The following is a 13,525-nucleotide window of genomic DNA, read 5'->3' as shown; positions in this document are numbered from 1 at the left end:
GAAAAACAAAAGAGTTAACTCGCAGGTTTTTAATTTTAAGAACTTCATATGTCATTTAAGCTTAAAAAATAAAGCAAAATAAACACTTCCTTCCAAGAAGTCTGAATTTAACATTACTTCTAAAATGAAATGATAAATGTAAAAAACACTGAAAGAGTTACACATTTCACAATCTCATCTGATCTTCCCACCCTCACTTCAGCTCTAGAACTAGGTGTTAAAGCTGATACAGCATTCCTTTCGTTTTATAAAATAAAATTTACTCTTGAACCCATAGAGAACTAGAACCATAAAATGTTAGAAACAATCTATTTTAGAGTGACAAACAGATCCAGTCTCCAGTGTCACTGTAGACCGACTGGCCTGATGTTCTGTGAAATAACCTAAAATCCTGTCAACACTGGAAAAAAGCAGTGTATTCACTTGGGAGGGTCGTGGAGGCCTTGGCTAATTCAAAATCAAGGTATGTTATCAGGCCTCTGCTTGTAAACCTTCAGTGATGGAGAACACTCCCAAAGAGGCAGCCTATTCAATTTGAGATTGCTTTTCATTTTGGCAGATTCTAAATCTCATGCTTTATAACTCTCACCCTTCCTAGGCCTAGCCTTAGGATCTTCTGGACCCACATGGACTAATACCTCATCCGATATCTGTCAGGGTTTTGGCTAAATTTAAAGTATGCCTGCCAGGGATGCCTTGGTGGCACAGTGATTTGAGTGTCTGCCTTTGGTTCAGGTCATGATACCGGAGTCCTGGGATCGAATCCTGCATCAGGTTGCCCACAGGGAGCCTGCTTCTCCCTGTGTCCATGTCTTTGCCTCTCTCAACCTCTGATAAATAAAATCTTAAAAAAAAAAAAAAAAAAAAGTACGCCTGTGAGGAAGGAAGTTGGCCTCAATTTCTAAGGCGAGACAATTTATGCTTAATCAGCCAGGTACCTTCTCTTTCCTCCTGACCACATCTCAATCCATTTGAGTTACAAATCCATTTCATCTGTTATCTGGGAAGATGAAAGGTAATGACAAAAATCATATGGCTACCATACAGCTCTTACACCACACTCTAAGAAGCTGAGACTCAAGCTATTTAGTTAGGTTATATAACCTTTTACACACCGTATAACACTGACTCCACACAATCTTTCAAGTAGAGTTTAATATACTCTTTCTAGTTTTTAATCTTTGGTGATTAAAAAATTTTATTCAACTTCTAGCTTCTAGTTCTTAGTCTTCCATATCATCTATTTTAACCTAGTGTTTTCCTTTTTTAAAAAAAATTTGGGATACCTGGGTAGCTCAGCGGTTGAACCTCTCTCTGTCTTGGGCTCAAGGCTTGATCCTGTAGTACTGGGACTGAGTCCCACATCGGGCTCCTAGCATGGAGCCTACTTCTCCCTCTGCCTATGTCTCTGCCTCTCTATGTCTCTCATGAATAAATAAATAAAATCTTAAAAAAAAAAAAAATTCTTGTGGGGTGCCTGGGTGGCTCCACTGAGTATCTGCTTTCTGCTCAGGTCATGATCTCAGGGTCCCAGGATCAAGACTCCCTCTCCCTCTGTCCTTCCCCACACTTAGGCTCCTATGCGTTCTCTCATTCTCTCTCAAATGAGTAAAAATCTTAAAAACAAGAAAACAAACAAACAAAACAAAACAAAAAAACAAAGGGGAACCTGGGTGGCTCAGTGGTTGAGCGTCTGCCTTTGGCTCAGGGTGTGATCCTGGGGTCCCGGGATGGAGTCCCACATCAGGTTCCCAGTAGGGAGCCTGCGTTTCCCTCTGCCTAGGTCTCTTTCTCTGTCTCTCGTGAATAAACAAAGCAAAACAAAACAAAACACGAAGATTTCTTGTAAGCAAAAACTTCTACTTATTTTAGATTTAACATTTACCTTCCCTTTATTATTAAAAACCTGTTCATTACTCTTTATAATAGGAATTTTTAAAAGATGACAGAAATGGTGACAAGGTTAAGGGGGGAAACTGAATCTTTTCTCTACTTCACCAGCCACTTTTCAGCATCCCCTAATAATCTTCCCACTTCATTCAAATGTAGGCTGCTACCAAACTGTCCTGTAGTGTTTGGAAGATTTGCAATTTGAAAATTAGAATGTAAAAATAAAGCTTTCCATAGAAATGGTATATATGAACTTCTAGGACCAATATAAATTCTTTTCTAAAAAATATTTATTTATTTTGGAGAAAGAGGGAGAACATGTGCCTGTCGGGGGTGGGGGCAGGAGAGGGAGAGGAAGAGAGTCTTTTTTTTTTTTTTTTAATGAGGAAGAGTCTTAAGCAAATTCTGTGCTGACGCCAGGCTCAATCTCCTGACCTAAGCCAAAACCAAGAGATGGGTACTTAACCAACTAACTATGCCACCCAAGTGTCTTTAAATTCTTTTTTAAAAAATTTAACTTGGGATGCCTGTGTGGTTCAGTGGTTTAGCACCGCCTTCAGCCCAGAGCCTGGTCCTAGAAACCTGGGATCGAGTCCCATGTCGGGCCCCCTGCATGGAGCCTGCTTCTCCCTCTGTCTGAGTCTCTGCCTCTCTCTGTGTCTCTCATGAATAAATAAATAAAAAAACAAACAAATAAATAAATATAAAATAAATGAATTTCTCACCTAGTATGGCATTTTGCCCATTTACCTAACCTTATTTTAAGGAATACGAAGAGCTCAGGAGGAAAAGGAGATATACCCCTCAACCCTCAGTTTTTTTTTTTATCAATAGTGATTAAAACATCTACTCCAAAGGATTGTTTCAAGCATTTAAAAACAATTTTGAAATGATGAGCACAAATCTGACAACCACTAAACGATAAACATATTAGCTATTAACAGTAAAAACCGGCTTTATTTTAGGTAAAAGTTAGATCTATCCATTTAATAATAAAGACTGGTCAAAAATATCTCAAAGATTAAAGAGGTAATAAATATGCAAAAAGGAATTCAAAGAAGCCACTTGGGATGAGGGCTCCTGCACATTACAACTCCAGCAGGAGGAGTTCAAATCACAGCCTATTGACTTTTTTTTTTTTAAAGATTTTATTTATTCATTCATGACAGACAGTGAGAGAGAGAGAGGCAGAGACACAGGTAGAGAGAGAAGTAGGCTCCATGCGGGGAGCCCAACGTGGGACTCAATCCCGGGACTCCAGGATTATGCCCTGGGCCGAAGGCAGGCCCTCAACTGCTGCTGAGCCATCCCAGGGATCCCAGCATGTGACTCTTTATCTTGGAGCCGGGAGTTCAAGCCCCAAGTTGGATGTAAGAGTACTTAAACAAAAACAGGGGGGTCCCTGGGTGGCTCAGCGGTTGACTGCCTGCCTCCAGTGCAGGGTGTGATCCTGGAGACCTGGGATCCCGTCGGACTCCCTGCGTGGAGCCTGCTACTCCCTCTGCCTGTGTCTCTGCCTCTGTGTCTCTCATGAATAAATAAATAAAAATATTAAAAAAAAAAACATCCAGGCAAAAATTATATTTGTGCTTTAGTGGCCCTATGAGGCTTTAAATTACTGACTTACTGATGAAACAGTCCTAGAACTATTTTTAAAAATTAAAGAATTTGGAGCACCCGAGTAGCTCAGTCGATTAAGCATCTGCCTTTAACTTGGGTCATGATCCTGAGGATCCTCGGATGAGCCCTGCATTGGGCTCCCTCCTCGGTGGAGTCTGCTTTTCTCTCTCCCTCTGCCCCTCCCCTCACTCATATGCTCCCTGTCTCAAATAAATAAATGAAATAAAATTTAAAAATTGACCCCATTTTTAGGTATTCCTCCAGCTACCCTTCTGCCAGTGTTAGGGTAGCTCATTAATATTCGAGCATATTGGGACACCTGGGTGGCTCAGGTGAGCATCTGCCTTCTGCTCAGGGCATGATCCCAGAGTCCTAGGATCAAGTCCCAATCGGGTTGCCTGCAAAGAGTCTGCTTCTCCCTCTGCCTATCTCTGCCTGTGTCTCTCATGAATAAATGAATAAAATCTTAAAATATATATACACACACATATATATATATTCTAGCATGTTTAGATAGATTCATAATTTAGTAAGAGAATTATACCCCTCTCTTGGGGCCGATGAACAAAATTATTTGTGTCTGTGAAATTCTTGCCTAATTATATGCCATATTCTTCCTTATGGTCCTACATTTTCAAATTCTACCACCAAGCAGTTAGCTGATTTGATATATGTAACTTAAGTGATTGAAAAATCTATGAGCTGAATTTATACAGTATTCCTGTTTTCCCTAACATCAAAAAAATATCTTGAGGGCAGCCCTGGTGGCCCAGCGGTTTAGCGCCACCTTCAGTCCAGGGTGTGATCCTGGAGACCTGGGATCAAGTCCCACATCAGGATCAAGTCCCACATCAGGATCAAGTCCCACATCAGGATCAAGTCCCACATCGGGCTCCCTGCATGGACCTGCTCCTCCCTATGCCCTCCCACCCCCGCCGTCTCTGTCATGAATGAGTAAATAAAATCTTAAAAAAAAAAAAAAAATCTTGAGACCAACTGCCTACTAAAGCCAAGCCTAGTTAATAAGCCCTATTGCTTTGTCTGTTCTCCCATCATGAGGACTAGCTGAAGGATAGGGGTCATCCATTCTTCATGCCCCCTTCATATTTAACTCAAGCCTCTGTAGTTTCTGCATTAAAAACAAAAAAATCAAACAAAAAACCCCACACATACAAAAATCTATTAGTTTCCTAAAACTTTTAATATTGTGGTCTTTTGAACTAAAAACGTATACCCACCCAAAGCTGCTTTATTATTATTTCAGTTGTGAATCCTGGCTATTCTCAATTTTACCCTTGGATTAAAATTATCAGAGAGCTGTGTACTTGACTACATTACCTTGGTCCCTTGTAGAACAGCTTTTACTGAATTGTGCTTCAGCATTATGCTGTTGGTTTCCACAGGGAGATCAATTTAACCACTTCTCACCTCTCATCACATGGGGGGGGAAACAAGCCCTATGGTAAAAAAAGCTAACTCAATGTTGTCTCAGTGGTAGTGACGAATTTGAGTTAGATCACTTAAATTCAATTCCAAAAGAATGCATCATTGACAACATTGAATAAGGTTAACTCAGGCAACTGAAGCAAATAATCTCTTGATATGAATAATAAATTGAAAAGATTAAACACAAAACCAAAACAGCTAGTCTTTCACTTTACCTGCTAATGCTTCTGCTGTATCCTGAAATTTCTCAAAATGTTTTAGCTTTACTCTAGAAGGAAAAAAAGAAAAGTTATGAGGGCATATTGATTGTGCAAAAGCCGTATTATTTAGGAAACAGGTTTGGATTGTTTCCAAAGCACACACCAATAAAATAAAGCTTCCCATCACTGGGTATCAGGGTGCCAAGTTAGATAAATTATTCTTAAAACAACCAGTTTCTCTAAATGTTATGGCTTCAACATAACCTCTTGCTGTTTAAAGCTGGACACAGATCCTTTTACTATACAGAATAGAGACCTTAGAAAAGGTATTAAGAGTCCCTCTTGAGTCAGGAATCTCACAACAAGGATTTGTCCATCTAGTACAAATGCTATTAAGAAATTGCTTAAAATCAGGATGCCTGGTGGCTCAGTGGTTGAGCATCTGTCTTCGGCTAAGGGTGTGATCCCGGGGGTCTGGGATCAAGTCCCACATCGGGCTCCCTGTGAGGAGCCTGCTTCTCCCTCTGCCTGTGTCTCTGCCTCTCTCTGTGGATCTCTCATGAATAAATAAAATCTTAAAAAAAAAAACCTTATCATCAAATCTGATTTGTTACCCTTATTTTATACCTCCTTCTCCCCATTAAAAGTATGTGCAAAGCAACATTTTATATTGAAACAAATATATACGATTAATTCATAACTCATTGTTGTCTCAGTGGTAGTGACGAATATTTGAGTTAGATCATTTATATTCAGTTCCAACAAGAATACATCATTGACAACAATGAATCAGGGTAACTCAGCCAACTGAAGCATACAGCCCTTGATAAAGAAAAACCAGTCTTCTATTTTGTCTAAAGTAGTATTGTTTTAAGGCCAGTTTTCTTACTTGCCAGTGAATAAAACCCTGGTGGATCCCTTAAATCCATTCTTAACAAGGCAAAGATGGTAGGAAAAGCAGTAATTTCATCTTACTCTGCCTCAACCCCCAACCCCACCCTTCTGAAGTGGCATTTGCTCATCTCTCCCTAGGCTTCCATAAATGCACATATATATAAGAACGCTGCAAAAATGGGAGCACATTATACATATCATTCTGAAGCATGGTTTTCTCGGTATGCCACTGACCTGTCCCCAAGTCACAGTAAGAGATCTATAGATATACTACAATTTATTCAACAATTCTACTACTTGGGGCCCCTGGCTGGCTTAGTGAGTAGAACATGTGACTCTTGATCTTAGGGGTCACGAGTTCAAGCCCTACATTGGGTATAGTGATTACTTAAAACAACAGGGGCACCTGGATGGCCCACTACGTTAAGCATCTGACCCCTGACTTCGGCTCACGTCATGATCTCAAGAGCCCTGGGATCAGGCCTCATGTCAGACTGTTCACCATAGTCTGCTTGTCCTTCTCCCTCTGCAACTCCCTCCATTTACTCTCTAAAATAAATAAAATCTTAAAACCACGACCAAAACCAAACACCAACTAAACAGTAACTGCTAAACTTTTTGTTTCAAGGTGGCTTACATTTTATTTGCTTTCTCTGGAGTTTCAAATTCTTTCCACAAACTATCAACCTCTTGAAGTTTCTTCTCATTCAAAACCTGTAACAAATATTTAAATAATTTTATTTAAGTGGCATAGCTTAGGCATACATTTAACTACACACTTCAAGTACAATTGCATATGTAAAATGAGAGTGGTGGAAGCTATTTTTGTCATTGAGATAACAAATCAGTTTTCTTACCATACAGTTTTGGTCAAATTAGTAGCTCAAGAAGTCCATTTAATAACTGGATGGATTTTTTTTTTTAAAAAGATTTTATTGGGATCCCTGGGTGGCGCAGTGGTTTGGCGCCTGCCTTTGGCCCAGGGCGCGATCCTGGAGACCCGGGATCGAATCCCACGTCGGGCTCCAGGATCGAATCCCACGTCGGGCTCCTGGTGCATGGAGCCTGCTTCTCCCTCTTCCTGTGTCTCTGCCTCTCTCTCTGTGACTATCATAAATAAATAAAAAATTAAAAAAAATAATTTAAAAAGATTTTATTTATTGGGCAGCCCTGGGTGGCTCAGTGGTTTAGCGCTGCCTTCAGCTCAGAGCCTGATCCTGTGGACCCAGGATAGAGTCCCAGTCAGGCTCCCTGCATGGAGCCTGCTTCTCCCTCTGCCTGTCTCTCTCTCTCTCTGTCTCTCATGAATGAACAAATAAATAAAATCTTTAAAAAAAACAACAAAAAAACAACACTAAAAGCTGAGGCAAAAAATAAAAAATAAAAATAAAAAATAAAAGCTGAGGCACCTGGCTGGCTCAGTTGATAGGAGTATGAGACTCTTGCTCTCGGGGCTGTAAATTCAAGCTCCACGTTGGGTGTTGAGTTTACTAAAAAAATCTTTACACACCTACAAAAAATTACAAGCCTCTAACAGTTTATTCTGCCTATTATAAGAACTTCAGCATTAGAAGATATTCCAATAAATCTCATAAATGCACTGAAACATTAATTCAGGTATTTTCTGATAAAGGAGGTTTATAAAATAGTTCTGACTTTTGGAAATAGTTTGTTCAGATAATGTGACTAGCCATATCCAAAGTTCAGGAACTACTGAGAGGATATGTATCAAACAGAGGACATGACTCATGAGTAAAATTTACATTTTTTTCTGGTAGAAAAGCAAGTATATTTGAAGATAACATTTGGGTTATAATCGGTATATTTAAGAAATATTATCAACATTTTTAAAGTAACAAAGGAAATATGATGAAAACATTCATGACCACTCAAAGGTACTCCAAAGACTGTTATGGCAAATAAAACCCTGCTATTCTATGTTCCCAATTGTGCTGTCACATATTGAAGAGAACATTACTAATTAAGATAGTCTGAATAAAATAAAATTAGAAATAACTTCTATATTTCCTTAAAAACACACCTTAAATTTTAGGCACTCATTGTCACACAGAGAAATCTAAAAACATTTGTATGAAGTCCATCTCAAGTTTTACCATTTTAGATCAAGATGGAATTATTTCCACTTCAAAATAGAGAGGATAGAGTTATTGCCATTAAAATCTTTATCAGGTGGTGGTGCAGCGGCTTAGCGCCTGCCTTTGGCCCAGGGCACGATCCTGGAGACCCGGGATCGAATCCCACATCGGGCTCCTGGTGCATGGAGCCTGCTTCTCCCTCTGCCACACTGCTTCTCTCTGACTATCATAAATAAATAAATTAATTAATTTAAAAAAATAAAAATAAAATCTTTGCCATTATGGTTTGCTAGTTTTAAAGACTATTTCTTCATGAGAGACACACACAGAGAGGCAGAGACACAGGCAGAGGGAGAGGCAGGCTCCTGCAGAGAGCTCAATGTGGGACTCGATCCCAGGACTCCAGGACCACACCCTGGACCGAAGGCAGCCGCTCAACTGCTGAGCCACCTGGCGTCCTTTAAATCTCTTTTTAGGGGATCCCTGGGTGGCGCAGCGGTTTGGCGCCTGCCTTTGGCCCAGGGCACGATCCTGGAGACCCGGGATCGAGTCCCACATCAGGCTCCTGATGCATGGAGCCTGCTTCTCCCTCTGCCTGTGTCTCTGCCTCTCTCTCTCTGTGACTATCATAAATAAATAAATAAAAATTAAAAAAAAAAAAAATAAATCTCTTTTTAAATGAAAGATTTTTGCAGCAAACTGTCAAGACCTTCGTAAAGCCAACCCTTTTACATCTGACCACATCAGAAAGGTAGCTGCCACCGTAGCTACCTCAACGACCTCTGAACATCATAATCAACTAGTACCATGAGTACCATGAACAGACCCAGGCCCAATTTCACCTGTGCAACTGAAGACTGCATTAATTTTCTATAGCCTTTGTTCTTGTTCTATCTCGTTTGTTGTGTTAACGGGTCTTGTGCTTAGCTCTCTGTGATGTGTAAGAAGCCAAGTTAAACGGGTAGTGAAATGTCAGTTTGGAATCCTGCATTACAATTATATTAACCTTGCTTTGAAACAGAATAAAGCTGACATTGTGGAAAGACACAAGTTGTGTGTGCACCTTCTTAGCATGCTCATGACACCTACTTATTATGCAGAATTTGCTTCAAAACAATGTGGGAAGGGGAGTGGGAGAGAGATGGCCCACAATATGGGCCTGCTGAAGTTGAATGATGGTGTACATGGAGGTTCTTTATATAATCTTCCACTTGTCTTTGAAATTTTTCACATTAAAGAGTAAAACAGTAACATAAATGCATCCCACAACATGCCTGATAGTCCTAGAATATTCTCCTTTATTCCAGACAGGCATGAAATTTATAAACAAGAAAGTGCACACTACATCAAAAGTGACTGTCCTGGGGAAGTTGGGTGGCTCAGTGGTTGAGCATCTGCCTTCAGCTCAGGTTGTTATCCCGGACTCACTCGGGGATTGAGTGGCGCCTCAGGCTCCCGGGGTGGGGGGGAGCCTGCCTTCTCCCTCTGCCTCTCAGTGTCTCTCATGAGTAAATAAAATCTTTAAAAAACAAAGACAAAAGTGACTGTCCCTAATTTTCACTTAATTGGTTACTTTGAGATCCTGTTTTATTTAAGCATTCCATGCTACCTTTTTTTAGTTTTACTCCACAAACAAAATGGGTAAATATTGTTTCAAGAAACTTGTGAGTTGTTTACAGGATGATTTTCAATAGTTTCAAATGTGAATTATTTTTTTAAAAGATTTTATTTATTTTATTTATTCATGAGAGACACGGAGAGAGGCAGAGACACAGGCAGAGGGAGTCCCTGATATGGACCCTGGGATCACACCCTAAACCAGAGCCACCCAGGTGTCCCTCAAATGTGAATTATTCAAAAAGGAACAAATTGATACACACAATGTAGGTTAGCTTCAAAAGCATGCTAAGTGAAAAAAGCCAGACACAAAAAAATGTATTACTCCATTTACATGAAATTTCTAGAAATGACAAAATAATACAGACAGTGGCTGCCTATATAACTAGGTCTGACTAACCTGCAAATAGCCAAAAGGTAACTTTTGAAGGTATTCTAAAACTGGATTGCAACTTGCACAGTTGTATAAATTTTACTAAAATGTATCAAACTGTATTTACAATAGATGAGTTATACAGTATATGTATATATATGTATATATACATATATATGTATTGGGTATACAGATACCCAATAAATGAAGCTGGAAAAACATACTGCTCAGTAAGTAATCATATAGAAACTCTGGTATACACAAAAAAAATCTCTTCCTCCAGGCCCTAAGGAAATGAACACAACACTACACTGCACAGCTGCACTACACAATGTAACTATTAAAATTTAAATGAATTAAAACTAAGAATTCGTTTCCACAGCTTTACCAACCAAATTTCAAATGCTAAATATTTGTACGTGGGTAGTGGCAATCATATTGGGTAGCACAGCTACAGAAGGCCTCGGATAAGTAATAAAAGACATGCCTTTAGTCTTACTATGTATGCCACATGACACAAGGCACACAGGTTGAGTTTTTACAATATTCTAAAAATGGAAATAGTTCCTTTAGTATTGTCTTTGGATTCATATATAACCTTGTTAACATTCAATAATTCTTTTACAAAATATTGAATTCTTTGTGACTCTGTATGTGTGGATATATGCACACTAGATCAGGATATAAAACGCATTCCTTACTATGACCTGAAGTTAAAAAGTTTTAAAAATTTATGAAAAAAATAAATTTCTTAAAGCATTCTCATTAAAGCATGAATCTTATGCAACCAAAGTAATTTTATACCCTAGCATATTTTATGACCTAGGCCTAGAAACCAGACAACTGCTAAGCCAATTCCCTCCCACCATCAGAGGCAACCAGTGGACTGTGCAGTTGCGCCACCCTCTTAGTGCAGAGCAGTATACCTAACATCTATTTACCTGAAATTCATCCATATACAGTAATTCAAAATATGATAGACCATGTTAGCTAGGAAAATTTGGGGGCATGTGCAAAATTCTACTTAACAATTTAGAAAAAGATGGGACACCTGGGTGGCGGCTCAGGGTATGGTCCCAGAGACCTAGGATCCAGCCCCATATCGGGCTCCCTGCACGGAGCCTGCTTCTCTCTCCCTCTGCCTCTCAGGAATAAATAAATAAAATCTTTTAAAAAAAAAGTTTTGTAAAAAGACTACAAAACCCGGGAAAAAGTAAAACAGACACACTCCCAAGATCTAAAGCCTTTTACAGTCCCTTAAAATTTCTACTACTCCCCAACTGCAGACAACCCCAATGAGAAAAAAATAAGCAAAACTAGCTTTTGGCTTTTATGACTTTATCACTTAATATTAACATTAACAAGTGCAAATGGAACTGTATTTTCAATGTCTGAAAAAAAATCTAAAAAAAAAGTTAAAAGCTCCTCAAAATCAACACTTTGGAATGCTGATTCCCGATTTTCTGCACTCATAGCACATACATAACCGTACTATACACGTTACCAGCATTTTTACCCTAATATCAGCACATATACGAAAAAATCTGGTTTTTGTTCCCACATTTGTAGAGGTGAGAAGACTGCCTGGCATGGATAACATTCAATTTACCTCAACTTTGGAACATCTCAAGAAAGTCCCATTGTTTAACCAGCTCCGTGCTGATAATCTTTAAATTTCAGATTTTCCCTATTAAGACAAATCTCAAACTGATGACCATAGGCCTAGATTTCTCCCTTAGGTCTGAAATTTATTTTTATTTTATTATTATTATTATTTTTAGGTCTGAAGTTTAAAATGACGAGGGCACTTCCACATCTCACAGATGCTCCACCTTTCACAGCAACATTGGACCTTTTCAGTATCTGCTTCCCCAACCCCCGCCCGGAAAAAAACAAAACAAAACAAAAAAACACTCCCGTTTTTCTTCTCTTCTCCACCATCGCGTACCCACTTAATCCCAAACCCACACTCTTCATCGGCCCAATGCCACCAGTTCTACCTTCTAAATTTCCCCTGGCATTTGCTTCTCGACGTACCAACCTGAATCCAAGCACTTTCATCTAACCTAGATTAAGGCAAAAAACATACCTGGTTCCTTTCTGACTTCTTGTAATATATACTCTCCACGCGGGAAAGCAACTTCATTAAGAGACTTTAGATCAGGTCGTTCCTCTCCTTAAAACCTTTCAATCAGTTCTTAAAACCACTCAGAATAAACCTCAAGTTCCTTACCCTTACCTGTGAAATCGGTAAGACCCCTGCCCTCCTCTCTCGCCGGCCGAATCCTCCCAACAGAACCCGGCGCGGCCACGTGTTCGCCGGAACACAAGTCTCCCAGGCCCAAAGCCTTCCCCTGACTTTAGAGCAGGGGGACACAAACGGCTCCCGCAGGATCCCGAGCACTGTCGCCCTCCCCTTACGTCTCTCCCCGTCCTCGCCTGCCCAACACCAGCCTCGCCTCTTCAACGGTTCAATCTGCAACTTACCTTAAAGATGGCGTAGCCCACGGACGTCTCAAACAGCACCAGCATGGTGAGGCCGGGCCAGGGCACTGCGCGGCCCGCCGCGTGCTCTTACACCCGTGAAAAGAAACCAAACTTGCGGCCCCCAAAGGCCTGCAAGGCCGCAGCAGGCCAGGCACAAACGCGCGCGCCTGCTCGCAGAACCGGACCACGTTGCCTGACCGTTCCAACCGACTGTGCGTAGAATGTTTCAACGCGCTTCTCCTTCTCCAAGGCTTCTGGGATCTGACGTCACTTCCGACAGGCGGCATGCCGTCGCTTCCGGTATGTTCCCGCCAACATGGGTGATGGGAGGGGTAGAGGGGAGGGGGGGGAAAAAGAGCGAGAAAGAGAAAGAAAGTGTCGCGAGATTTCTTTGGACTAAAGCGAGATTTTAAGTGGTGAGCTGCGCCGAAACCCAATAGGGAAGAAGGCCGCTTTTTACTATTTTTGAAGTTCCTATAGGTGGTATATTTTACCTTGAGAGAAATGCGGAGTCGTCTCCGTCCGTTTGCCCCAGGCGTCTGGAATTGGGAAATGCTAGCCGCTTACCACCTGGAGAGCGCTGCCTTGAAGCGAGGCTCTCGGGCGGCCGCGGGACGGTCCCTGTCTACGCGAGCACGCCCGGCCGAACTGATTCTTAGCACAGGTGTCTTTCACGTATATGCAGACCTCTCCCGTTTTTGTTTTGTTAAGATTTTATTTATTTATTCATGAGACAGAGAGAGAGAGGCAGAGACACAGGTAGAGGAGCAGGCTCCGTGCAGGGAGCCCGACGCGGGACTCGACCCCGGGGTCTCCGGGGTCACGCCCTGGGCTAAACCTCTGGGCCACCCGGGCTGCCCAGACCTCTCCCGTTTTTTTATTACAGTGATTCCAGGGTATAG

The 13,525-nt window shown here is 40.9% G+C and overlaps 1 protein-coding gene and 2 non-coding genes across 8 annotated transcripts in view; all 3 read right to left on the bottom strand.

Moving 5' to 3' along the window:
* NOP58 (NOP58 ribonucleoprotein) overlaps positions 1 to 12,873 on the bottom strand; it is a 29,642-nt gene extending 16,769 nt beyond the window's left edge. The window contains exons 1-4 of one of the 6 annotated variants that reach the window (XM_055345368.1): positions 6,688 to 6,764; positions 5,172 to 5,224; positions 4,849 to 4,967; positions 939 to 1,000 (exon numbers count right to left, since the gene is read on the bottom strand). In XM_055345368.1, the coding sequence (XP_055201343.1) occupies positions 939 to 993 (55 nt within the window). In that variant the 5' untranslated portion in view covers positions 994 to 1,000; positions 4,849 to 4,967; positions 5,172 to 5,224; positions 6,688 to 6,764. Of the gene's footprint in view, positions 1 to 938; positions 1,643 to 1,669; positions 3,306 to 4,848; positions 4,968 to 5,171; positions 5,225 to 6,687; positions 6,765 to 12,623 lie in introns of those variants that run through there. The other 5 variants (XM_055345367.1, XM_055345371.1, XM_055345370.1 and 2 more) reach the window with 5 other exon arrangements.
* LOC129523099 (small nucleolar RNA SNORD70) lies at positions 4,987 to 5,072 on the bottom strand. The gene has a single exon (XR_008667059.1). It is a non-coding gene; the product is annotated as a small nucleolar RNA SNORD70 (small nucleolar RNA).
* LOC129523098 (small nucleolar RNA SNORD70) lies at positions 5,857 to 5,945 on the bottom strand. Its single transcript, XR_008667058.1, has one exon. It is a non-coding gene; the product is annotated as a small nucleolar RNA SNORD70 (small nucleolar RNA).
* Positions 12,874 to 13,525: the final 652 nt, after the last annotated feature.

This window comes from Nyctereutes procyonoides, unplaced genomic scaffold, assembly GCF_905146905.1.
Source record: "Nyctereutes procyonoides isolate TBG_1078 unplaced genomic scaffold, NYPRO_anot_genome, whole genome shotgun sequence".
Lineage (NCBI taxonomy): Eukaryota > Metazoa > Chordata > Mammalia > Carnivora > Canidae > Nyctereutes > Nyctereutes procyonoides.
This window is presented reverse-complemented; position numbering and strand designations above follow the sequence as displayed.